The 27754-nt window shown below is 38.7% G+C and overlaps 4 protein-coding genes and 1 non-coding gene across 7 annotated transcripts; 2 read left to right on the forward strand and 3 right to left on the reverse strand.

The window, feature by feature from the left end:
• LOC105162993 (squamosa promoter-binding-like protein 1) lies at positions 1-5812 on the forward strand. The gene is made up of 10 exons (XM_011081184.2): positions 1-768; positions 1239-1420; positions 1564-2120; positions 2729-2803; positions 2954-3061; positions 3186-3306; positions 3425-3566; positions 3751-3889; positions 4196-4822; positions 5078-5812. Exons 1-10 carry the CDS (start codon positions 194-196, stop codon positions 5510-5512), a joined length of 2961 nt encoding a protein of 986 aa, XP_011079486.1. The 5' UTR covers positions 1-193; the 3' UTR covers positions 5513-5812.
• Positions 6237-21368, reverse strand: LOC105162994. Of its 3 annotated transcripts, none has more exons than XM_011081185.2 (22): positions 20737-21368; positions 20341-20633; positions 20134-20251; positions 19630-19712; positions 18602-18816; positions 18375-18498; positions 17312-17394; positions 16769-16975; positions 15515-15871; positions 14954-15125; positions 14485-14673; positions 14043-14252; positions 13654-13746; positions 12481-12695; positions 11768-12343; positions 11599-11679; positions 11309-11394; positions 9647-10408; positions 8400-8550; positions 8181-8311; positions 6801-7231; positions 6237-6513 (listed from the first exon to the last, which is right to left on the reverse strand). In XM_011081185.2, exons 1-20 carry the CDS (start codon positions 20855-20857, stop codon positions 8227-8229), a joined length of 4221 nt encoding a protein of 1406 aa, XP_011079487.1. In that variant the 5' UTR covers positions 20858-21368; the 3' UTR covers positions 6237-6513; positions 6801-7231; positions 8181-8226. The 3 variants fall into 3 exon arrangements, with proteins under 3 accessions (XP_011079487.1, XP_011079488.1, XP_020550364.1); XM_011081186.2 differs by having other exon boundaries at positions 6801-7266; XM_020694705.1 differs by having other exon boundaries at positions 6801-7266; positions 7442-8311.
• On the reverse strand, positions 20993-21065 carry TRNAF-GAA. The gene has a single exon. It is a non-coding gene; the product is annotated as a tRNA-Phe (tRNA).
• On the forward strand, positions 21355-22482 carry LOC105163340 (autophagy-related protein 8i-like). The gene is made up of 4 exons (XM_011081653.2): positions 21355-21429; positions 21664-21716; positions 21995-22113; positions 22191-22482. Exons 1-4 carry the CDS (start codon positions 21355-21357, stop codon positions 22277-22279), a joined length of 336 nt encoding a protein of 111 aa, XP_011079955.1. The 3' UTR covers positions 22280-22482.
• On the reverse strand, positions 22838-27338 carry LOC105162995 (zinc finger protein 598). The gene is made up of 7 exons (XM_011081187.2): positions 26883-27338; positions 26276-26578; positions 25514-25722; positions 25378-25426; positions 25211-25300; positions 25055-25117; positions 22838-24806 (listed from the first exon to the last, which is right to left on the reverse strand). The coding sequence occupies exons 1-7, from the start codon at positions 27048-27050 to the stop codon at positions 23133-23135; spliced, it is 2556 nt and encodes an 851-aa protein (XP_011079489.1). The 5' UTR covers positions 27051-27338; the 3' UTR covers positions 22838-23132.

The raw sequence follows: 27754 nt of genomic DNA on the forward strand, positions 1-27754 counted from the left end.
CCCCCCCAACCTCCCAACTTGTCTTTACTTTATTCTTCGCTTCCTCCCGATTAACTCTTTCTTTTTGGTGTTCCATTTCCGATTCATGGAGCTCTCCGGCTACTCTTTCTGCGCCTCCCCTACCTGATTCATTCCTCAACTCAAGACTTCCCAACTCTCCCTACTCTCCTTTGCTGCCTCTTCATCCCCTTTTATGGAGGAGGCTAGATTTGGAGCCCAACCTCAGCTTTATTATGGTATGCCCTCCACAGATTTGCGAGCTATGGCCAAACGAGGCATCGAGTGGGATCCCAACGATTGGAGATGGGATGGGGACCTCTTCATCGCTACCCCTCTCCATCCCACTTCCTCTAATTTTCAGAGCAGACAGTTGTTCCCCCTCCAGACTCAACTCACCACTACTGTTGCTTCCTCCAACAGTTGTTCCTCCTTTTCTGATGAACTGGATCAACCCACTGTCAAGGATAACAGGGAATTGGAGAAGAAGAGGAGGGTCCAAGACAATAATTTGTCTGCTGATAATCTTACTCTCAACCTTGGTGGACGAGGATACGCAGTGTCCGCCAACACGGAACCAACAACCGGGAAGAAGACCAAGTTGGCTGCCCCTACGCCCAATCGTGCAGTTTGTCAGGTTGACGATTGCGGGGCTGATCTGAGCAAGGCTAAAGACTACCATCGACGACATAAGGTCTGTGAGATGCATTCCAAGGCTAGCAAGGCACTCGTAGCAAATCAAATGCAGCGGTTCTGCCAGCAGTGCAGCAGGTCAGTTTTTATTCTTTGGTAATATGTTTGTCACGTCCAACGCCATTTTAACATTCAAATGGCTATTGGTACTGGAGAATGACGTCAGGGCTGGAACAAAGATGTGATCTTAACATAGCCTCTCCAATACTTGGTACCCCTGAGGAATATGGAAGCAAAAGATTCACGAATTGCTAATTGATCCAATCCGCATGTTTGTTAGATGGTACTGAATGAAATTGGAAAAGATGGAAAAAAAAAAAAAAAAAGGGTTTTTAGATGAAACTGTACTTGTCATCTTTGGAAATCGATTCATGTCTGTAACTGTATTTATGGCATACATGTATCTTCTCTCAAGAAGCAGAAGTTTTTTGCCTCGCACACTCCCAGAGCTTGGTACTTCTGTACTCTTGGAAGCAATAGGTTCATAGTTCTTATATGAACTTACATTTTTGTGAGTGGTGGTATTGAATGATTCTTTGATTAACCAGGTTCCATGCACTTCAAGAGTTTGACGAAGGAAAGAGAAGCTGCCGTCGGCGCTTGGCTGGCCACAATAAAAGGAGGAGGAAAACACAGACAGAGAATGTCAGTAATAGTAGTCCAATCAATGACAACCAGGCAAGTGGTTATCTGTTGATGAGCATACTGAAGATACTCTCCAACATGCACTGTAAGCAAACGATGCCTCCCTGTCTAAGAGAAAATCGTGACTCATGACATGATTTGCAGAGCTGCTTGTGATTCATTATTTTGATCATTTGAGGCCTATGACAACTCCAACATTGATTGCCTTCTGATTTCCATGTCTTTCAGCCAATAGGTCGAACCAGACAGATGATCAGGATCTCCTGTCTCATCTTCTGCAAACCCTTGCCAGTCAGGGACCCTTCCGAAGAAACATATCTGCGCATCTACAGGAATCTCAAGACTTGCTCAATAATTTGCCTTCACTGGGAAACTCAGAGTCCGTACCTGCGTTGCTCTCAAATGATTCTCTAGGACAAAGATCTATGCAGGAACATTGTACAACTACTGGTGATGAAATGCCAAGAAAAATTGGGGATCTGCAAGCCAGTTCTCAAAGGCCGGGAATCGTGTTACACACCCAGGCCACTTCTCAAATTTATGATCAAGGCAGGGAGACTTCTGGTGGGAGGAGCAAACTCAACAATTTTGATCTGAATGACATTTATGTTGATTCTGATGATGGTATGGACGACATAGAAAGATCAACCGTTCCACAGGGTCTAGGGATTGGGTGTCCTTCGTGGGCGCAACAAGAATCTCATCAGTCAAGTCCTCCTCAGACTAGTGGAAATTCAGATTCTGCATCTGCACAGTCACCATCCAGTTCCAGCGGAGAGGCTCAGGTATATTCTATTCTAATTTAACATTCTCTTAGAAGCCACTGGATCTATTAGATGGAAAAGAGCTTTTCTCTTAAAATGTCAAAGTGACATCTAAATTCCCATCTCTTGAAGAACTTTTCCTTGTTTTCTATGAGATAAATTTATTCACTCATGATGTATATCATTTGTTCAGCATATATCTGTATGCTCTTCTGTTATTATATTTCTTTCTGTTGTCCTCGGTACATTGAAGTCTAAGGATTGTCTTGTCTTAGAGGTTTATTGTGATTGTAGAGCCCATGACTCCCATCAGCCGTCTGAGATGAGCAAACAAAATCAAGATTGGCAAGTTCAAAGTCGTTTTTTGATACATTTTGTCAAAAACCGGGAAATTATACGTGTCCATCGACTTGGGTACCGACTAAGTATGAAAGATGTTGTTCACTAGATCAAGTTGTGTTGGCTATGCCAGAATTCTTGCTTTTTAATCCTTATTATGATGTTATGTTATCCAGGGATAACTTCTGTCAAACTAGATCATTTTCTTTAGTATTAGCATCGAATATTTTTTACCTGCTTTTATTGTTTATTATATTTATGTTCTATTCTTTTCATCTATTTTGTTACAGAGCCACACAGATCGCATTGTTTTCAAACTATTTGGCAAAGAGCCTAGTGATTTTCCCATTGTTTTAAGAGCGCAGGTACCTTTTGATTTCTACGATGTTTGTTAACTCATACATCTCTATTAAGAGAACTGGTTATATTTTCTTTTCGTGAGTGCTTCTCCCTTCCCATTCACCCTCTACATCTTTCTCTCTGACAGTTTGAATATGTGAATTTTGAACTTCCAGATATTTGATTGGTTATCCCATAGTCCTACTGACATAGAGAGCTACATTAGGCCAGGCTGTGTCATTTTGACTATATATCTTCGTCTGTCTGAATCTTCCTGGGAGGAGGTATGGTTTCTGCTAATACTTTTGAAACATCATTATGGACTTATGGCCCCACATTCGTTTTAGAACTTATGTAATTGCTGAGTTCTAATTATTCCTTTTTTCCATTTTCTTTTTGTTTTGTTAGCTCTATTGTGATCTGAGCTCCAGTCTAAATAGGCTTTTGAATATCTATGATGATGTATATTTTTGGAGCACGGGTTGGATCTATGCCAGGGTGCAGAATCAGATGGCATTTGTTTACAATGGTTGGGTCCCATTCTGTTCTTCCAATACCTTTCTCTCATATGTTCTCTCATGGTTTTGAATATCTGTATTTAGACATTTGTTTGAGGATATGATACTTGGACCTATTTGGCAATGCAGGTCAGGTAGTTGTTAACACATCTTTGCCTCTTGGGACTGATAACTATACCACAATTCTGAGTGTTAAACCTATTGCTGTGGCATCCTCTGGGCAAGCTCAATTCTTTGTCAAAGGCATTAATTTATCGCGACCTTCCACGAGGTATGCATTGTCAATTGACATGCTCCGAGCCTATGCTTGTTTTATTCATGGATCTAATAGAGGAAGTAATATATATAGGCATTTCCTGCAATATATCCCAAGCTTAGGATATTATTATGTGATCATCATTGTTTTGATGAAACCATTATGATACTGAGATTTTATTTTATCCTCGGTATGCTAGGTTACTCTGTGCACTGGATGGAAATTATGTGGAAGCCAGTACTGAGTTGGTGGAACACGTTGATGGCCTTGAGGGGAGTGTTCAATATCTTAAGTTTTCCTGTTCGGTGCCTGCAGTTACAGGAAGAGGTTTTATTGAGGTACTAATTTAGTCTGCATATAATAAAATTGCTCATCATATGAGGCAAATTCTGTTTTAACATCTGGTGCATCAAGTATTGTATACTGGTAATACAGCATGAATGCTGTTCAGATGATGGTTCCTTCGCAATGACTTGAGTTGCTAACTGAGGAACTTCTACATCATGAAAATTCGTCTTTTTGTTACACAAAAGCTGTAGTCTCATGAACCGCCTGAATGGATGCAATGTGAATAATATATATTTTCTGATTTAGAAAGTACTGCTATTCCTTCTCGCTGACCTGTTGTTATTCCTCACATTCAGGTTGAAGACCATGGTCTCAGTAGCAGCTTCTTTCCGTTCATAGTGTGCGAGGATGATGTTTGCACTGAGATTTGTATGCTAGAGAAAGAAATAGAATTGACAGATATAGATAATTTACACAGAGGGAGATTTTATGCGCGAAACCAAGCTATGGAGTTTATACATGAAATGGGATGGCTTCTCCATAAATTGCAGTCAAAGCTGCGATTTGGTCATGAAGGTCCTAATTTGGGCTCGTTTCCCTTTGAACGGTTCAAGTATCTTGTTGAGTTTTCGATGGATCATGACTGGTGTTCTGTTGTAAATAAGCTCCTGGATATTCTTTTCTATGGGATAGTGAGTGGTGGAGAGCAGCCTTTCGTGAAGTTTGCTCTGTCTGAGATGGGTCTGCTGCATCGAGCAGTGCGGAGAAATTCAAGGTCTCTAGTGGAGATGCTGTTGAGATATGTCCCTGAGGAAGTAGCAGATGAACTAAGTTCAGAATACCAATCCCTGGTTGAAATTGACAAGAGTTCCTTGTTTAGACCTGATGTTGCAGGACCTGGAGGTCTGACCCCTCTTCATGTAGCAGCTGGTAGGGATGGATCTGAAGATATTTTGGATGCTTTGACTGATGATCCTGGAAAGGTAATCTTGTTCTTCTTTCCTGCAATTCTTTTGTGTGTCCTGTAAGTGGTAGAGACTGCCCCGAATGGCTGGTTCCATCGCCGCAAGCTTCAAAGAACATTGCAAAACCAGTGCTCATATAATTTAGTTTTAAAAATAAAGCAATCTTAGTAGCACTCAACTGTATCGGTGGACTAGGTGTGACCGACTTCCACAGCCATTCTACTTGAATATGTACAATGTACAGCACGTCTTTATAATTTTCCGTCTTTTCAGGTGGGAATTGGAGCATGGAAGAGTGCCCTTGACAGCACAGGATTCACCCCTGAAGATTATGCTCGACTGAGAGGACACTACTCTTATATTCACCTGGTCCAGAGGAAAATCAACAGAAGAGTATCTTCTGGGCATGTAGTTGTCGACATATCTGACACTGTTTCAGATAGCAGCATCAATCAGAAGCCAAATATGGAACCTCCTGCTAGTTTTGAGATTGGAATAAAAGGCATTCAGCGACCTTGTGGTGTTTGTGCTCAGAATATGGCCTATAGAACTGGGAGTCGAACTCTGCTTTACAGGCCTGCGATGCTCTCCATGTTGGCCATAGCTGCCGTATGTGTTTGTGTGGCTATTCTTATGAAGAGCTTACCTCGAGTTCTGTTTGTCTTCCGTCCATTCAGTTGGGAGATGTTGGAATATGGTTCCAGCTGAGGTCAACTTGATAATGAGTGTGACAAAGATAACCTAATTTGTTTTTTTGTTTGTGTGCACCCTCAAAATGTAGTACCGAAGCACTTGGTATAAATAGCTGTTTAGAGAAGATTTCAGAATCCGTAAGTGTAACAATAATTTAAGAGCTTTATCAAATTGTTTCTCTTTTCTGGATTGGAGTATCAAAGCAGCTTCACTATGTATGTAAATTGTTGCAGTTACCCTATGTAATTTATTTGTGAAAGGATGGCACATGAGAACTATTTGGTGGGCTCTTGACCATGTCCACAAATCAACCCACTAAATGCGTTGCTTTCATTTTAGTTATTTATCCTGTCTTGTTTTTACCTTTTATTATCACTAAGTTGTTGGACGAGCGGATGCAATCTTTGATGTCGCTCGTATTTGTTTCCCAATGTACTGAAGATCTTGTAAGGGGGTTCCCAGCCGGTGCTAAAAACAAGGTTAAGAAATTTGGCCAAAAATGTATCAAAGCTGGTGGAATGATGAGCAATCAGTTGCAGTTGATGAGATTCTACCAACAATGGATCTACACCTAAAAATAATTGAAGGGTACTCCAAAAGGGAATGTGAATAAGCTGCAGTTGATGCCCAAGAATTTCAACTTGTAATCCAGACGAATATAGCTTTTCTGCGAAAGAATTGGAACATGTTCTAATTCCATAGGTTAAGCTTGATAATTTTATGTTGAAGAAAAACTGAATAATTGAGGGAAGTGGATAATTTTCCTAGTCGTCGTCAGAGAATCAATATATACAGAGTAACAGCACTTGTGCGGCGTGCCCCATATCTAATTAGCTTCACAAAACAAAAGGAGTTGTAAAACACAAACTCCTACAGTTGCGCTCAGAAAACAACTCTGAACATCTACTCCTTGGATTTCAGACCAGACCAACATCTTCTGGGATTTTAATGAGTATATGTAATTATATGCTAAATCATAAAACCAGACACCAGCTCACCCCATCTCCAAAATTGGCCTGTCAAAGTGGGAAAAAGAAAGAAACATAATCTTAGATGTGACCCTGTACAACAACGAATGCATAACATAGCATTTAGCAGCCATTAATGAAGTTATTAGTGCCATATGCTAGGTTTTGCAATTATCTTTGGTTATTTTCATTTTCTTTAATCAATTATGTTTTGCATCGTAGACATATTCCATAAGTTTTCTCAGTTATATTTGATAATTCTATGATTATCTTTATTGGTCAGATTGGTTTTCTGATAAAAAATGAAACATCTAAGAAGACAAAAGGACAATCACCAGTAGCAGTCGGCACTTGAGTTTTGGTCTGCCACCCAACATTGGAAGCAAATACTACAAAAAGAGATGTGCATAAACCCATTCGAAGGTGACCAACTTCCAAAAGCTTGGGGACATGCAAAACTCTTGGTCCAGTTATAGGAGATGGCTCGTCAGCCTCAATTCACATTCAATTTCAAGGCTTCAATTATAAAATGTAAAACCCTCACACATCCATTGGATCCTCTCTCCTCTCACAAACACCCACTTGGGGGCTCTCCATCTGATCTCCAAGCATTGGCCGCTCAATGGGGCTATCATCGAGTGCACTCTACCCAAACTCCACACTAAGAATGCTACTGATTCCAAATCATCCTCAACGCAAGGCCCAGATCATGGTGAACATATTTGGAAACCAGTTGCTTTCCATGTGCACCGTTGCAATTATAACTCTGCAACCATGGTGAGAGCAATAACTTGATTGATCCTATAATAACCAACAAGGTGAAGAAATCCCAATCAAAAAAGAAAGAGATTATGCTATTCCTTGAATTTCATGTTTGAACATCACATTATGATGCTCAACTAGTCAAATATGCTCCACACACAATGCCAGTCCAGATAATCTCATAAGCTTTGATATTTTCATGCATTCAATATACCTTGTACAAGAGGTTTCTAGCCTTTCAAGTTAATTCCTTCCGCCGCAGGTATTCAGCCAAGGATGACTTAGGAAGCAAAGTCAAAATAGAAGATTTGTTTGCCTTTATAGTTGTGTCACTAACTGTTAATTGCACCAAATGGAAATAACAGAAAATGTAGCAGAACTACTTCACGAGAATTGATACCCAATACATATATTATTAAATAGTGCATAAAGAGGAACGGGTTCTGTAACAACTTCTTATCTGCAATTAGAGTTGTCTCTTTTATATGAGCATGAAAATATTAAACATTGATTCCCAAATACTGGCAGTTCATATTACAGCTTATTTGTTTCATGCTTAAAATGACCACCAAGAAACAGGAGCAATTTAAAGCAGTACAGTATAGATTACTGTGGTATTAAAACACAACTACAAGGTGAACATAGTAAAGGTAAACTGCATCAGCAATTTCAATGAATTGATAGAATTCAGCATTTCCTATAACTAAAACCTTCACTGGGACCCTAGATAACTGCATGTCAAGGAAAGAAAACAGAGAGAGAGAGAGAGGGACCCTAGATAACTGCATGTCAAGGAAAGAAAACAGAGAGAGAGATAACAGCGAATAAGGTCATCTTGGACAAAGAACATGCCTTGAATTTTGCTAGAAAATACAAGAACACAGCCAACAAAATTCTGAACTTTACCAAAAGAGCAGATCGTTCATTGTTTAAAAGAGGGTAGAATCTCTTACAATAATGATCTAGCCCACATATTAGAAATTCCCCAGAAAGAAGCTTCTATTTTACACTACTCATCCCATTGGATGGGCAGAATTCAATCATCTGCATCCCTCTTCCAGCAACTGCAATCTGATAATGATTTCTGAATGGACAAACAAACAACGGAGGACACAGTAAGGAAGGTGAGGAGAAAAAACAAAACTATCACAACTATAAATAATTTCACTCACCTGCCACAGGTTCTAACATCCAATGCTTCTGGCTCCGGCACACTAATGATTAAATGGGCAAACTCAGATAATCTATCATTACCAAGTTTCCAACACCGGACACGCTGATCAAGACCAACAGAGAAAACCCAAATCCCATCCGTCCATACTCCTTTGATTCAAAAAGGAAACAAGATATCATTTGTCAGCATCCATTTTACTTTCTCCCAAGCCAAAGGAAGAAGAGGATGTTGCTCAAGACTATCACAAGTCAGGAAACCAATACTTGTAATTAGGCTTGTCAATGGGTAGGCATTACTTTGTTCATACCCACACCAATACCCTAACCAATGGGTAGAAGACCCTACCCTACTCTACCCTAGACCCATAAAATTAAATGAGTGGGTATGAGTAGGGTCTAATACTCTAAAATACCCATCAGTATTGGTATAGTCTAATCCCAAAGATGTTCACTTATATATTAATTTAAAATTATTGAATTTTGTAAACTTTTAGTAAATCAATCGACTAATTTATTTAATATTTAAAAAATTAAATAATATAATCATTTCATTACATATTTTACTTATATTAATTACGTATTGAAATTTTGACCAGATATGCTAGAGCTTTTCATATTGATCCATAATTAGTTAATTTAGTAACATACATTATTTGCCTTTAATGTAAATTTCAAATTTTAGATTTTTTTAAAAACATATTGTAAAAGAAAAAAGAAAAACAAATGGGTCTCAAATGGGTAAGACCTAAACCCTACCCAATTCTTTTGGATATAATTTGGCTAAGACCCTATGAGTATTTTATAGGGCAGGGTATGCGTAGGGATGAAAAAATTGTTATGCATATTTGTTGGGTCCGGGTCCGGGTCCGGGTAGGTCGACACCCACCCGTTGACACGAGGCCTACTTGTAATACAGAGATTGAACGACACCTATGCATCATAAAATATGAAATAGCTAACTTCTGTTCCAACACCACATTTTGCATCACAATATATGAAATACACAACCACAAGCAACACTACATCTTGTAACAAGAAGAAACCTTTTCGAATATTAATCATAATCAAAAGGAAGTTCAGATGAACATGTCAAATATTACTGGACAAACAAATTAAATTACTAGGGAAAAATAGCAAACGTGCAGAGTTCCTTATACTTCATCCTTCATGAACTCAAGTTCCTCTCAATTTACGGAAAGCGTAGAAAAACAGATGAGAATTGGAAACAAATACTGGTCAAAAGTACCTTTGACAGCAGAGCTGTGAGCCGAGATGATTTTATCCACATTATAGAACTGCATCTGATGGTTTTTGATCAGACAATGGCCATTGTAGTTGTTTGCAGCCACTGGCAGAGTGGTGCAATGAATTTTCATGGACATATTCGGACAGGTCTCTAGCACAGGATTTATTTTCAAATCACATCGGAGACAATTAATTGCCTGATCGTCGCCTCCACTTATAACATAGAAGGAGAACCTAGAGTCAGCTGATCTAAGGTCCTGAACATCTGAGACATTAAGGCAATTGACCCCAGACTGGTGTACATTACCTAAGACATGCATAGCTACCAATACACTAGCTTCTGGTGATAAATCATCCTTTTTTCTTACGGAAACAAATGAAGCCTGATTGTCGACTTGGAAAGGAACCTGAGCATTACTTTTTCCAGAAAGAGATGTTTCAAATGTTCCTTGCACATGGTTTTCCATTTTATTGTCAGATTCTGTTCTTCCAACATAGTATAAACCAGTTTGAGTTTTTCCAATCAAATCGCTATTGTGTGGTTTCTTCTTTGCACTGTGACTGCCTATAGACCGCCACCATCGCCCCCCTTGGCTTCCTCTACCAGTGCGTGGCCGTTTCTGTAATTCCATGCAGTTTTCCATTTGAAGGCCTGATATTTGCCGCATAAAGTTTTCAACACATTTGGTCAGATCCCAGATTCCAATACTTCCATCAGTAGATCCAGTAATTGCCAAGTAAAGACTTCCAGTTTGTATGTTTCCTGGTATTGAGGAACAACTATAAAACATCAAGAAAGATCCAGATAACAAGAAATGGATAGTCGCTATGTTGCATTTTTCAAGTTGAAGAAATAATTCAATTGAACAAGGCCAAAATGTGAAATTATGATCATACTGAAAGTATTGGCAACACTCGAAGTAAATGTGTACTCTATGGATTTGATCATTCTGCATCACAAAGTCCAAGATAGAGGTCATGAGTTTCTTCACAATTCCATGCCATTTGCATGGGGGTTTCCTTTATCAAAGTTTACATTTCCAGTCTGAAAATGTGTTTGTCTCCTCATTTTCTGAAATTGACCTGAGAATATCCCCCCCAAAAAGCTATATTCTCAAAGCCTACAGCGTATTTTTCGAAAGCTTACACTCTATTTACGGAGTATTTCTTTACTTTTCTCAAATCAAGAATACAAACATGTGTTTTCTCAGAATGAAATGCCAATCAAACTCAACCCATCACACTTTGACCTAAGTAATCAAAACCCATTTCATCTTAACACATTCCCTGAAGAATCTTTTCAAATCATTTTCCAAAAATTATTCTATTGAAAATGAACATGAATCCAAACATAGTGCTGTATCTTCAGTAACATGTACTATTGAGCCATTCTAGAAGCAATGAACTTGAAGTTGAACTTATGAATAAAACAATAATATAAATTGTATTAATAGTGTATTACAGGTGTTCTGTGATATTATATTAAGATATAAAGCTCAGTGCAAGTAGATGAACCAAAACCGAAAAACTGCAGTTTTGTTTACAGAAAGTTGTCCAAAGCATCAATCAAAAGTGATGACAAAACCAGATTTATTGTTTACAGAAATTAATTTCCAAATTGTTGAAATTATATCTCAAATTCTCAACATATTATGATACTAACCATTAGATGGCAAAACCTTAGGAATGACAACATGCTGCAGAGCTAGCACAGGTGATGACAAGGGAGCCAATAAGGCAACATCGCACCTGCCATGAAGTTGAGATGGAGAGATATTGGGCAAGGGAAAATTAATTACCAAAAGATTCCCATTTGTGACCTTTATTAGAGAAGAGAAACAGACTAACTATTCTATGGTAATGTAATAGACAAGAGAAAAGGAATGCTATATTATAATATTGTAACAGTCTGAAATCCTCTTGAAATGAATTCTTGGACAATGCAACACTTACCAAAGCCGGAAAGGCAACACAAGAGCCCTCAGTGTGACTGTAGCATCTGAACAAGCAACAATAACAAAACAGACAGATATCCTACAGAAGAAACACTTTCACCAATGCATTAACAGCACTTCAATGAAAGGCGAAACGAAAATAAGAACTAACTGTAACTTGAACGGACCTTGAGCCATATTCTTTAACAAGAAAAGCAGTAACATCTAGGTATCTCCAGTCATTTTCAAGATCATCTTCTGGACACAAGTTTGCTTCCTTCTTCCTGCACCTTGAAGAAAGCAGTTCAATAGGAACAGAATCTGATGTTCTCGTGCTAAGATCTTCATCTGTTTCAAGGACTTCTTTGGTGTATTTTCTTTTCACATAACTAGTGTGTTTGAATGGCATATCAGTGGAGAGCCACTGGAAAGAGAATGAAGGCATGGTCTCAGTAGATGGACCTGTCATGTTATTTTCATTTTTCTTGTCTGTCTCTCTGCACACAGAGTCCACTCCTTTGTTGCTCATGATAATCATTTGTTTCCATGCAGTAACAACCCGTTTTGCTCCAACAGATATCAAAATAAAAGGATCTCTATCCTCGAAGGTTCCATTTTGTCTATAGACTACATTAGGCATGCCACTGGATTCAGGCACAAATATATGCATCTTTGACACAGAGCATACTGATCGTACAGCAGATCCACCAACATGTTCCCCGAGATGTTGGGAAGACAGCCAATTCTCCATGCCTGGTTTATACCTGAAAATTTTACTGCACCATTACTTTGAGAAGGATAGAAGTGCAAGGTGAATTATAGAATTTAAAGACTACAAGCCACATTGCCCCAGGTTTATGTCAGATTTTTCCCTAGTAAACAAGGGAAAAAAATTAACTACCTAGTTAATCGGACGGTTCCATCTTCACAACCAGTTGCAATCCAACTAGATCCAGAAACCAATCCCTGATCTTCATCTGAACTACACAATGAATCTCCACAGATAAAGCATAGGGAATGTACCTCCCTGCCATGAAACTGCACATGCAGATTCCGAGGATATATCTGCCTATCACTTTCTGGTACCCAGTGCCTATGAATATATATGACATCATCCTGCCAGAAGGGATGGTGAGATTGCATGCTATCATATGTGGGGTAAAATACTACAAAAATGATAAACTCAATGGTATGAAAATGATAATCACGTCACTGTTGCTTGCATCTGAAATCCCGACTACATTGTACCCTCAGAAGTAGCAGTATAAGATCTTTAAGAGATGCTTTTATCTTAAAGGAAGAATAGCAATTAACCAAGCATGTGCTAGGAAAAAATGCCATGTCCCAATCACTAACATCAGATCCCAATAAACTTTACTCCTATATAAGAAGTTGGGGAATTCAGTTCTCATCTGATAAAATAAAGAGGCAAAATCATATCAAAAAATAAAGTAATGAGTTCCTCAGATGATGCATCACAACTGTAGACAGGGAACGTGGTCTTTTTTAAACTCTCATTCCCAACTGATTAGATCGCTGACCTTTTAAGTGATTAGTGAATACAGACACCCATCTCTAAACCCATTTAAGTGACATCTTGGATAAACACTTGCTTTAAAATAATGAGTTCCTCAGATGATGCATCACACTTGTAGACAGGGAACGTGGTCTTTCTTAAACTCTCATTCCCAACTGATTAGATCGCTGACCTTTTAAGTGATTAGTGAATACAGACACCCATCTCTAAACCCATTTAAGTGACATCTTGGATAAACACCTGCTTTAAAATAATGAGTTTCTCAGATGATGCATCATACTTGTTAAAAATATGGAAATAAGATATTTTTCAACCTTTCATTCCCAAGTGACTAGATGATAAAGGACCTTGTTTTAGGTGACTAATGAATATGGACAACCATCTCTAATCTCATCTTAGTAGATATCCTGGATAAACATTTGCTCTTTAAAAGACTCTCCACTCAGGCATCAGACTATATTTTCAACAACTAGAGAAAGGTAAAAATATCTAAATTTGATATTAAAGAATAGGCATAAAGGAAACTTGAGAATATACCTTAACAAAAGAAAAACAGTTCATCATCTCTGGCAAGTCACCAAGATAATATGAATGAGGACGTCGCCAACCACCACATGTAATGTCTAGCACCTTTGGCAAACATCCCGACATGCATAGTAAGATCACGTGAACATTCAGACATATAGTCAAAATTGATGTACACTTGTGCTAAGGAACTTAACCTTCCAGCTTGATGAGGAAAATATAAGCCTCCTCTGCACTAACTTGACATAAATAACTTAACCTAAGTCTGGCTAAAAGATGATAGACTGCTCAGAAAACTCGAATCTATTTTTCTGATAAATAATATTTAAGCGACAATAATCTTGGTCTTTCCGTTGATAGATAGACAGACAGATAAAAGAGGGGGAGAGGAGAGAGAGCACCTTTGTCCCTGTAGTTAAATTCCATATTATGAAATTTGCTGATGCAAAACCAACTGCATAGTTTCCAACAGCAGAATCATCAGAATGGTCAGTGGTGGTGAAGACAGACCGGATTGCACTTAATTCTTTTACTTGCTTCATCCCTATAAATTCCAAATTAAGCATATCTCTGTTGTGCTGCAAGTAGCATATGCATCCATCTGCTCCCGTCTGTGGGTAGGGTTTGTGATTAGATGGACAAACTTTGGATTAAGTTGCCATGTGCTAGAAAGACAAATTTGCATAATATCTTGATACATTACAAGCAAGGGAAGCATATTTTCTTTATTAGTTTATATGGCCGTTTCATTGTAGTTATTTGTTATTTAAGCATCGCTGGAGAAGGGAGTGAATATTGAAATTACAAATTACACAATCAAGACTTTCAGGATTGATCTCATACCGAGCGTATTTCAACTTGATCAGAAGGACTACAAATAGAAACACTGCTCACACTGGATACTCCATGAGCACCTTTGAAATAATTCACTGGATATTCTTTTACTTCTGCAGCAACAACAGTAGCGCAGAGTAGCCCTCTTGGCAAAGAAAATAGTAGGAGATTACCACGAATATCCCCACATACCAGCAACTGTAGACAAATAAATTTGAGTCATATATGGTAGTTCATATCAACAAAACTACTTATAATCTTCACAGGCTTCTACTGTGAAATCATGCACTTCATTATGACAAGTGGTAAGCAAAAAACTTTCAAACTAGGCATCTGCATTTTAAGATTCAGAACATTGCCTCATCTTATTTACCGTATTCACAGAATGTCTGCTAGTTTTAGTGCAGGAACTGTTCTCAATAAGAAAAATAATCCAAAGAAAGAGACTAAGAGAAAATATAATGTTAAAGATATTCACCTCTGCATCAAATGAAGCATCCACACACATTATCCGCATTCCAAAGCATGAAGCATATTCTGCAATTAAGGATACATCAGAGCTTCCTCTACCAATGAGAGAAGCAGAATGCAAATTGTCGCATAACTTCCATAGCTTCAATCTGCCACAAGGATCAGAAGTGAAGATGAACCTGCATGCAGAATCACCAGAAAATATGATAAAGAATATAGAGATACGTGTGTACTAGCAGTAAAACCATGAATTACATATAGTAAAATGACAATTCATGACCTCTTATATGTGGGATATGCAAAAAAAATGAGCAATTTATATGTAAAGGGTTAATCTGACATATGGCCGATGGGTTAATGGTTTCCTTGAGTTGATTTATATGTAACATAGTTCTCAGTTAGTGTCCTAACATAAGACAACCGGCTAAAGAAAGGAAAACCTAGATATGTAGAGTATTCGAGTAATTAATTTCAAGTAATCTTAATGTAGTTGTGATCAAATCCTTAATTGTGTAAGTTGACACTGGAACATCACTACAAATATTGTTGTTTGGCACCTATCTACTACCTATTTTCCAGTGACTTGCACCAATAAGCGCCCAAGAGATGCCTCTCCTTTTCAGCTGCCCAAGTGAAAGTAAATTCAACCTTGGGGCTCCCACCAGTTCCAACAACTAGGATGATTGTCATTCTCCCTTTACCATCTCCAACAGCAATCCAATCTTCAAGTCCACCAGAGGGGTAGGAAAATTTTGACAATAAGTCCATACAAATGATTGGTGCTTCCACACTGATGCGGGCAAGTTCCGTCCATTTCACGGCCTCACTATTAAATAGACTTGCATGGTACAAGTAGCCATTGTTGGTAGCCACATATAGAGAATCTTCACGTGAGAAGTGTACACAGCGGACATATTCACTTTTGCTGCAAGAGTGCTTGAGGGGTCAGAAACCCTGAAGCAAGTAGGCAGAATAGAGTAACAGTACAATAGACATACAAATTAAAAATAATAATAATAAGTAAACTGATAAAATATTTTACAAACTCCATAACACGTACTTACTCAGAAAGGAAAAAAGAAACTTTGCACATAAAGACATCCACAAATCTAAACCCACACCAGTCAGGTTCATCAAGTCAATTTACCCAATTCTAGAGTTCTTACCTTCGTCACATATGGTTCATACTTTGTATTTTTTCCACCATTCACTCCAATGTCAAATACAAAAGTGCACAGACCATCAAAGGTAGCCCCAGAGTAAGAATTATGCAAGGTAGCCCCCCGTGCATGAGGCATTGTCGATCTCTAATATTTTTCACCTCTAAAATAAGGGAGACCTATATATTTCTGTACTAAGCAAAAATAACAACAAACAAGAAGTGTGTATACAAAAACATTTTAATGCAGCCAGAGGCCCAGAGGAAGTAAAAATCTCATCAAATAATATCAGCATGCAGAAAAGTAACACACATCAGATAAAACTGAGACCTCGAGACTTGTATTCTCATGATCACTTGTTATACTACATCAACAGAAACGTGAAAAGGTTTATGTCTACTTACATTATTATAGTACTGAGGAACAGCACGAACAAACTACTAATGCCTCATCAAACCCATCTTTTGGCACTACTAACAACACAAATAAAGGTATCTGGGAAAGCAATGAGAAAGTGATGAAAGTGGGGCAACCGTGGTTTAGGATATCTGCATACTGTTGTTGCAAGTGTGTGATTATACTTGAGAACATAAACAACAATGTATGGTTTCAATTGATTTTTCAAATTTTCCAAATGATTTACGGTATTCATGCGAAGATACCTGTCCATGAGCCCACCACGCCCTGACAAATTGGGTAAAGAAAGAGCAAAAAGTTCCTTTCTGTCACTGAAATCTTCAGACACAGTGGTTTCTTCTAATTCCTTAGAAGATGTATAAATCTGGTGAAGCTTTATCGCAGAATCAAAACCAGCAGTGACAAGAAGTGAAGAGCAGGGATCATACAAACATCGCCATACACCCCTCCCACTGCAGAAAATAACAACATTGAAATTTTAACTGTGAGATTCAGAAATGAAGCATTGAGTGAATAACCAAGTTGAAGGTCTAAGATATCACTTTCACCATATATAACGAAAATGAAAGATTTACCAAGAAGAAGCCAATTCCTATGCACAAACTGAAATATTTCAGAGCAGGATGCAAATGATATTTCACCAAATGAATGTGGAAATAAAGTTCTTCGGCAAAAACCTTTACAAACTGAATTAGTTAACTGATACAGTGATACATGCAAAACAAATAGAGACATCCAAGAATAGGTATCTATAACATCCACATCTTGGTGAAACTTTCACAGCTTACATGTGCTCCTTGATCACATTAAGTTCTCTGCCATCATGATCCCAAACACGGCATGTACAGTCCTCACCGGCAGTGATAATTAGCTGAGCAGTTCAACAAGCCAATAATCAGTTAATAAAGCAAAATCCAGTTTCTTTGTGCTTATCTGCAAAGTGTATCAAAAACACATACACACAAAACATGCTTTGTTGCAGAACACAAGCAAACACAATATCAAATTTAAAAATGACTGGAAATAAAGAACAGTTTCCAGAAGCTGACAAGGCAAGCACAGGTAATGTGCAACCAGAATCCAGCCAGGAGCAACTTGCTTTATGAGTAAGTTAACATGCGTGCATGAATACACCATTAAGCTCATAGTTATTTACTCTCAGCTAAGAGTTATGCCAGCTCCCTGATTTCAAGTTTTTATCAATTGGAGAGAGCACTTTCTGGATTTAACCAGACTAAATTGGGCAAATCTGACCACTACTAGAGGTTATTGCTAGACATCACGTCAAGCTTTGGCAGGTAGTAGTATTTGCTAGAGCAATCCTAATTGCCACAAGGAATGGATACTTTTGAGGAGATTCCAATTTCAAAATTACCAGCTGGAAAAGACTTAGGACACATAGAATTATTTGAGGTCAAACTAAAGCATGAATGAAATATTCTTCTTAACAAATCCAAAAACATATTGAAAATAAGTTGAACACATGATAGTACAAGCAAAACCAAGAGACTTAGACTGAGGGGCTCTTTTTGTTCTTCCCTTTCTTCCAGTTGAGTTATGGCAATCAGCTAAGCCATGATGGATTTGGTCAGACTACTACAGTAAGAGTAGCATGTCTACCTCACCTTACAAGATGATAAAAGAACAAAAACAAAGAATTATGGTGCACATAGAGGCGATACCAGCCACGAGAAAATCAATGTAACATAGATCCTGGTCGATAAAGAAAAATCAAAGAGGAGGAGCATGGACTAAGGTTACCGGAGTACAAGCCAAGCTTATCCCCATCCAATATACATGTATACACTAACATACATACAAAAGCATAATAAAGTTATGAAGCAAGCTTACAGAGTCATATATACAGCAGTCCCAAATTCTGGCACTGTGTCCAAATAGAACAGGGCCTGCCAAGTGATTGACCCTATCCTTGCATGAAACTCCTTTGTCAGCCTGAACCTCCCAAATACGAGCACTGAACTAATCAAGAAATGACATACCATGAAGAGCTATGAATCAAGTATTTTTTGGTTCTTTAGTAAGTCAGCTAATAACGTGAATAGATGAATATGACCTACCTACGATCATCAGAAACAGTGACAAGCTTCATTCCGTTAGAGAACCACGCGATGCGGAACACTGAACCTTCATGGCCTACAAGCCTACTTATAAGAGCATCCTTGTACTTGGAACCAGGAATAAAGTTCTCATTACTAGTTAATGGTACATGGTCTTCCTCATTACTACTAAGCCTTGTAGAATGATTCTGATGAACCACTTTCCAAACAACAATCTGCCAAAACAAAGACATTCTTCAGCTTCATCAAAATTCAATTTTCGCGTGGAAAAATTGAAATTAGAAACTTCTAAGCCACAGCCATTTTCTGGTGATCACAGCAAAGGATTTCAGAAATAATGTAAGCATGCACTAGGTCCGCAGTTGGAGAAACATGAGGTAGATCTCCTGAATTCCAGGAAAGCCAGAATATAGCAAAGTGCCAATTCATTAAGAAAACCTAATAATAACTAAGAATCAGATACAGACGACAGATATTGATGTCATACCATATGGACAAGCAGACACATTACTACTGGAGCAAGTAGGCAATAACACATCAGGGTAACACATGGATCGGGACAAAAATTATGCATACATGTTGTGCATCATCATATTTCACTCTGCTCTATCTAGTATCAATTACAAGTCTTTGAGAAAATCAACTTACCTATTACAAGGAAATGTTTACAGCATTGTCTTTTTATACACAGTGGAAGCTGAGTCGTCTTCAGAGGTTAACATAATTTGCATGTACAAACATAACTCTATACATCCAATATTTAAATAGCAGGGCTTTTGATATACAATCTAAAGTTAAGTACATAACCATTTACGAAATTTCAAAGTAGAAGGTATTATATCCTGTTAATCTACTGAGATGAATGAGAGAACTTAACACATTTACTTCTAAATTAGTAGCAGCCAAAAGAATAAGACAAGTAAAACAACAGTAAGAATTTCATTGAAATAAAAGCTTTGACTACCCATACGGAGAGGAGTGACTGAGTAGCAGGGACAAGTTGAACACTAAGAATGTGTATAAGTTACCTCATTGAAGATAGTACCAGATGCAATGCGGAGAGATTCAATATCATTTCCCAACATCCTCATGGAGTATAATAGGCACCTCTCTAAGAATTGCGTGGTAGAGGAATACACGCAGTAAGCCATCAAACCGTTTTTGCTAGGTAAGAGATATATGTAAGGTATAACATCTAGCATGCTATATACAGAAACTAATCAACTACAAATTCAATGTTTCTGGCAAAACTTCAAATATAATTTTTTGCTGCAAAAATTGCGCAATCTAAGAATAACAAAATGGGTACTCAAGAAGAAACAGGGAAAAAAAAAAAAAAAGGAAAGACAATAACATTGTCATTGAAAGTCATATATGGCCAGCTCTTGCAGACACTCCTTTTTTGCACTTTATCCAAAAATTCTATGTTCATAGGCAATCTTAGTACGTTCTAACTGCTTCCTGCTCTAGTAGAGCACTTTATAAAATCATATCTCAAAGGTAAAAGGAATGGCAGATGAACAACATCTTACCTGCACATTTAACTTCAGAAAATATGTCACATCTCAAAATATCCCAGAAGTATATGGAATTGTCGCTACATCCAATGGCAAGATGACACGCATCCTCATTTGAAGTTGCACCGTTCAACTACAATTGAAAAGAGAAAAGAAAAGAAACTACTCTGGCCGAAGATAAATTAACTAATAACGCATTAGTGATATTGCAAGAATTGACACCTTCAAGAAGCAAACATCCAAAACCCAATGGCCAAATTTGGGCAGCGAGTGGATAAGAGTCAATCCCGTATCCAGAAAAGGTTTCTGTAAGCTATCAGATTCAATTTGCAAGTTAAAAAGTTTCACTCTCCTTTCCCCAAAGACAGCAATCCGGAAAGCAAGAGCAGAACCCGGCAGCGGTTTGTGAAAATGCTCCACAGAGATCCCATGGACACGAATCCCTTCAAAGACTGGAAACAACCTTATTATTTTTCCACTCACCAAATCATACACCAGAATCTGCGAACCAGTACCTGTGGGATGAAAATACAAGGTTAATATGAAGTCATCATAAGTTTGGGATCAATCACAAGTGTGTGTGTGTGTGTGTGTGTATGTAGGGGTTCGGGAAAGAACCAGCGAGGAGGAGAGGGAGAGAACAGAGATAAGCGGGAAGACGGAGGAAACAGAGAGCTGAGATTTCTCCAAGATACTGCTGAGGGAGGAGCTGCCACTGACTTTGCTCCGACACTCTCATGGCCGCGGCTACAAGTTTCCGCGGACAAGGACAAGGTAGCGAGGTATGGTGTGCTGAAGGTTTTGCATTGTAGAGGGGTTTAAGAAGTAAAAAAGAATTGGTAGAAGACGAATGATAAAAAAGATGAATATTTTATGCGGTGAGCGTGGATCGAACACGCGACCTTCAGATCTTCAGTCTGACGCTCTCCCAACTGAGCTATCCCCGCCTGTGATACCAGGCGGCGAAAATTATTGTATATTACTGGGTCAAAGGAAAATTTGGATCACAAGTTACTTTTAATTTATATTGGGAAGTACAGTACGGCAGCGTCGGCCCTCGAAATTCAATCATCTGAAATTCTCCAGTCTTGTCTTCTCCGGTGGTTTGCTGACTCCGAGTCGTGATCGGGAGAAGAATCGAAGATGGGCAAAGCCAAGACCAAAGCCTTCAAGGAAGAGTTCTGTTTGGGTACGTGCCTTTGTCTCCCTTGTCTTTTCCTTTAGGGCACCATCCGAATGACGGATTTCTTTCTGGATAGAAATGCTAAAGAATCACAGGAGATTATTGCCAAGTACCCCGATCGAGTCCCTGTAAGTATAAACAAACAAACAAACGGATTTCTTGATTGCATATGTGATCCCAAATAAAAGGTGAACTACTTTCCTTACATGCCTTCAACGGCTAATTGCCTGCTGTATATAACGCACACCTTTTCCGGGCAACGGTAACGTTGGTTGTGTGGGCAACGGTAACTTTGGTTGTGTGTGCAACGGTAACTTTTGCATGTAATTAATGATTTAGTGGTTTGGTTGAGTCTGTTACAGGTTGTGGCTGAAAGGTATACAAAATCTGACCTTCCTGAGATGGAGAAGAAGAAGTGAGTCTTTTTTATTTATTTATTTAAATTTTATTTGTCTTTTCATTTCAACTTACTTATTCCGAGAGCTCACATTCTGCTTCTTACTGAAATATGCGAATTTCCTTGTATGTATGTATGTATTGCTTTCATTTCTATCCCTGGATTTAGGTTAGTTGTTAAGCTTCTTCCCATGGTTTAGTATTATTAGTATTGATGAATGTATGTATTTATTACTCAGGCAGGAGTGGAGTTGATATATTTTGTTTCTTTGTTTTTGGTAATGTGGGTGGCAACAGATTCCTAGTACCTCGTGATATGTCTGTTGGCCAATTTATCCACATCCTCAGTGGCAGACTCCATCTGGCTCCTGGGAAAGCTCTCTTTGTGTTTGTCAAGAACACATTACCACAGACATGTATGTAAGAATGAACATCTCGTTAATTTCTAGAAATACTCCCAACTTATTTTCTGTCCCGTTTCTTCTTTTGCCAGCGAGCTTGATTGAGTCTGTTTACGACTCATTTAAGGATGAAGACGGCTTCCTGTATATGTGCTACAGCAGTGAGAAAACCTTTGGCTGACTTCACAACTCCATGTCCCATCGCCTGATTATTTTCTCTTGCTCCAAATTTCTGCCCCATATATCATCTATGTTGTCACATCGTTTGTATATTGATCAGCCCACTGTAAATACTACTCAATCTATGTGTTTTATGTTATTGGAATGGATTGTAAACCGAAATTGTTTGCTGCAGTTACTTAATACTTTATAATTGCCGTGATAGCGACTGTGCTCCCGTCCCTTGTTTCCATCCTTGCTTTGCTTTGTTCAATAGTTAAGTGATAGAAACATATATTAGTAACATGTCAAGACAGCTTTTGATCATATTGTAGAGGCATGCAAGACTTGACTTGAACCTTGTAATGACCTGTCCGCTGCACTTAGAACGAGAAAACCAAATGCTTTAACTCATTCCCTTTCATATGCGCAATTAGGCGGTTCCTATTGAAAAGCTGATTATATTGTCATTGCTCTTTCTAAACGCTTAAGCCTACTGAACTCAGTTTAGGGGAAATCTTCCATAAAGCCGGCACAGAATTCCGTACTGTACATACCAGAAGCACAAGTAGACATCAAGAATGTTAGGACCAATAACGCAAGAACATCTGGTATAAAGATGAAAGATCATTATTTCCATCGTTGTGTGAGTACCTCCAAATATTTTGCTTAAATAAAAAATACAAGTATATGAACCAGAATCAATCAAAACTTCATCAAAGCAGTCCGGGCAAAAGCCTTTCTCCCCTCCGCACTGATACACCAAGGCAAACCAATCAAAAAAAACCAGCCCAGCTCGGAATAAAGAAGACTGAACATGAGCAGATGGTTGATATAAGTTTCTACAAATTGTCAACTCATTCCCTCGTCCAGATTCAGTTTTTAGGCCCTTTTGAAGTCAATGCAAATAGCTTCTGACCTCCACCATTTCTCCACACCCCACGAGCAGGCAAACTTTCACTAGGATTATTTGGCCCAACAGAAGAGGATTCCTTTAAATTTGGACCAGGATCCGGATCAGGGTCGGTATTCTTTTGATGCAAGAGTGCTTCAACAGAGCCATCACCAAGGCGAACTCTGTGAAATTTTGAGGTTTTCTTCCTTTGCTTACTTTTCCCATCACCATTACCTGAGTTTTGATTAGCTCCACCACCAGCAGATAATGACTCATTCTGGTTCTTCAATTTTGTAGATTCACCAGGTCCACTAGATCCTAGTAGTGAATCACCAACCACAGCTTTCGATTTGCCCCTGCCACCTCGATATCCATCCTTTGACAACACTTCAACCTCTTCTTCTGAAACTCTGAAGCTTGATTGTAGTTCTTTGACAGTGCTGATAACATTATCAGCTATGTTGTTTCTAATGGTGCTGTTTCCAGCATCTACAGACTCGCCTTTACCCGCATCTACAGACTCGCCTTTACCCGCATCTACAGATTTGCCTTTCCCTTTTCTGGAACTCCCATCACCATCTTTTATGCCATTACTCCAACCATTCGAAGCATTGTATGCGATATTAACATTGTAGGCCTCAATCAGCTCTTTCTGCTTCTGAGCATTAGGTAGTAGTCTAGCCATCTCTGGAACAAGATGAGACAAACCAAACTGCTCCACATATGCTAGATATGTCTCGGCATCCATAGACCCTTGGCGGTATTCACCAGATATGTCTTTGAAAGCAGTGAATTTGTCTTCATTAAATCCTAAAGCAACACGCATTTTCTCCACCAGAGATTTGTTTGCTGTATGAACATCATCTACATTCTTCAAAGCCTGGTCAGCTGCAGGTGACTTGAGTGTCTGTGCTGCTGAAACTGGAGGGAAATCAGAGCTTGAAGACTCAAGAAATTCCCGTTCAGAAAGATTAGGTGCTGATGACGAATGACTGATCCGGCCTTTGCTTCCAGAAGTCCTCGATGAAACTAAAGAACCAGCAAAAGATGAATTAGATGCCGGCCGAGCCTGAGCAGAAGTTAAATAACTAGATGACGCAGGTCCAACTTCAGCTGCCGCTCTGCTTTGTCCAGAACTAGATGCTGATCCAGAAACAGCATTTATTGACGGCCAACCATGAGGGTTAATAACTGGCTGTGCAGGTGTGCGACTAGCTGCAGGCCAAGCAGGAGCTGAACTTGAGGTATTAGCCTTCCTGTTGCCTTGGTGGCGGAGATGTGCAGCCATAGTTTTCTTGGGAACATCAGGATTAGAATTCTGATTACTTGAAGAAGCCACTGGCAGTGGAGGAAATGAAGATTCTCCAAGTGCTCCACTTCTTGATCTTTGAGACAGCGCTTGCAGGTACCTTGAAGGTGGCTCAGAGTCTGTGATGCCTATAGACTCAAGAGGTGGAATAAGTGATTCAACATCAGTAACTTCTGCATGATCAGTGGTAGCCCGACTACTAGATGGTGCAGCACTTGCAGTCTCAAGACTTGCTTGGATCGCTAAAGAAAGTTCACTATCCGAAGGATCCCGCAGGAATGTGCGCGCTCTTCCACGACGATTCTCTTGCTCACTACTTCGTCTGTAACGGAAACTGGTTGGTATCTACACAAATTACAGACAAGTGAACATCATCATGCCATTACGGAAAAATGGAAGCAAACATAGATGGTCAATTTGAATGAGAGATGTATGCCCTCCAAATGAAAAGGGGTGACCGTTTACCCTCAACCCCCACCTCCCAACCCCATAGAACAAACTCAGGGAAAGGAGGAAATAAGTAGAAAGATGAAATGACAAAGGAACATGTTTATTGTGAAGTCAGCTTATGGGTTACAGGTGGAGAAACATGCCTGAAGAGCAGCACTGCGCTTTGAACGGGACATGCGCCCTCCATGCTCCAAAGTATTGTGCCTCTGAGACACACACAAGAAAAAGAAAAGGATCAACCAGTATGAAACAATACAAACAGAACAAACCTATTCTCAGCACATGTGCTAATAGCTAACCTTCAATTCAGCTTCAGACTGGAAGACAATGAACTTTTTGCCAAGACATCCCTCATCCTCACATAGGAAATGATCTCGACGGAAGTGCATCTGAGAAAGACAAGTTATTTCAAGTAATAAGGAAAATCAAATGAAAACTCCAGATAATAGGCTCTATAATGCTCTACCTCCAGGTCATCATAATTCTTGTAGTACTCATATTGTCCTGGATGCTGCCTGCACATAAAGGATAACATTATTCCCCATTCCATGTGGGACCAGTTAACTCGTTTTGTATTCTCAACCGAAAAATGAACTCAATACCTTTGACATATATGACAAGTATAATGTTCAGTAGACATATGTGTATAAAGCTCATTGTCCCCATAAAATGGTGTTCGGCAGAATTCACACATGGGATGCCCAGTGAAGCCACCTCTTTCACTTTCACTTCCATCCACCTCTGAATCACCCGTATTTATATGTTGCGTCAGCTGTGATCTAGTATACAACTTTTGCTCACAAATGAAAACCTGAAAATCCAATAACATCTTGTCGGGTCATTGCATCTACCAGAACTCCTTGTCATAAAGATTGATGAGAAGTCACCATTAGGCATTTAGCTTTTAGAAAAGACTATATTAGAGGGGCGTCAACCAAGACATTCTATGGTGCATTCATCAATCTTGCAAGCAACCATATGCTCATAGTAGGCCTGCAGAAACAGGTTCCAGGCTACTGACAAGTTATCTGCCAAATCCAACTATTGAACCCAAACAAGCACTAGAATACATTTAGCATGTTATTTAGACAATGTGCATATCTAAAAGATATCAATTCTAGGATCACAGGCTTAACTGTTATAATGTGTTTCTAGCATTATTACAATTCTGGAAAATATTCTGCTCATTTCAAAATATTAAGTCTCAAAGGCAGATATAAATCAGCATATTCCTCTTGTTACTTAGCAGTTTTATCATTGTGTGTCCTCTATGTGTAGATCATGAAATATCTGTATTTCAGTTAGAATTTACCTATAAGAGATAAACCTAAGGAAACAGAATATCAAAGAAAGCAATGTCGGACCTTTCTTCCTTCCAAGCACAGGCTGCACATAAGCAACCTATGCTTATGGAACAGGTGACCCTTTAGCTGCTCAATGTTCCTAAACTTTGCTCTCCTCCTGGAACCATCATCCAGTTGGTCCTCCATTTTATCACATACACTGCAAGAAAGCCTGCACATGGCCTTGATCATCTTGTAGTGATCCAAATCATCAAAAAGGGCTTGCGTGTCTTCATGATACCAGTACTGCCCCACTCTGCCCTCTTTCACTTCAGAAGGCAATAGAGAGAAGTCACTGATTGTCTTGGTGTAATCTCCCAAGGCCTATTGCAGCCAAGAACAGTAGAAACTAACTCAGCCAACAATGTCAACGCACAGTAAAAATATTTTATCACTAAAAGAAAATTTCTCCTGATTCTTTGTAGCAAAACTCGAGTATGCAATCAAATATAGGACATATTTTTCACTTTCTTCTGACAGAAGTAAATGATTAAAATTGCATCCATAACCAACTTAACTTGACACGGAAACTCGGACTGAACAAGATCTAATCCAATTAACTAATAGTTTGGCATATAGGCGCAAGGCCAAAGAGATAAAAAAGAGTCTGGAATCCACAAGAAAGAACCTTAGTGACAAAAACGAGGCCGGCTTCGGTCTTGCAAATACAGCAGCGACGATCATCGCAGATGAATCGGAGGCGAGCGACGCAAGTGGAGCAGACATCCTTGTGGCCGCAAGCTCCGTAGGCCACCCACTCCAAGCTTTCCGCGCAGACCGCGCAGCTATCGTCCATGGCCTCCAAATACCGGATCGAATGCGTAACCGCAGGTAAGGAGAAGAGGATGAATCTAGGGTTTCCAGAGACAAAGCACAATTTCTTTTAGGGGGAAAAGGAAAACAATAGTATAATAATTGAAAAGTGGAAACGGTGATTTGTGGGTGAAGGTGATAATTGGAGTATGCAGGGAGGGTTATTTGTAGTTTTCCTAGGGTTTGTGATGTAATGTGAGAATTTGTGAAATGAGAGGGGCTAGGAATATGTCATGTGAGACTAAACTGAGTGAATGTGGTGAAATACATAACTCGCGTATTTGGAATGAAAACCAATCAAATGTATGTATGTTATAGATTTAAAATCCGAATAGAAATTCAAAAACTAAAAAAATAAATTACAACCATCTTCTTCAATTCTTATTATTCCCCTTGTATCAAAATATATAATACATGACATGATATATACTATGTAAAAATAAAAGGTATTATACGCTTACAAGCGATGGTTAATGACATCGATGCACCAATTTTTTTAAAAGTAAAAAATGTTCTTTAATCGATAAAATAACTACTTTATTTAGCTTTCTAAATTTTTACATTAATTTATAAATTAGTTTTTCTTTATTTCTTTTTTATTTTTATTTAATCTATTGATTTATATATTTTATTTTTATTTTAAATATATTTTAAAGTATATAAAAATGTATTCATTATATGCACGCA

The sequence above is a fragment of the Sesamum indicum genome, linkage group LG6, assembly GCF_000512975.1.
Source record: "Sesamum indicum cultivar Zhongzhi No. 13 linkage group LG6, S_indicum_v1.0, whole genome shotgun sequence".
NCBI classification, from domain to species: Eukaryota; Viridiplantae; Streptophyta; class Magnoliopsida; order Lamiales; family Pedaliaceae; genus Sesamum; species Sesamum indicum.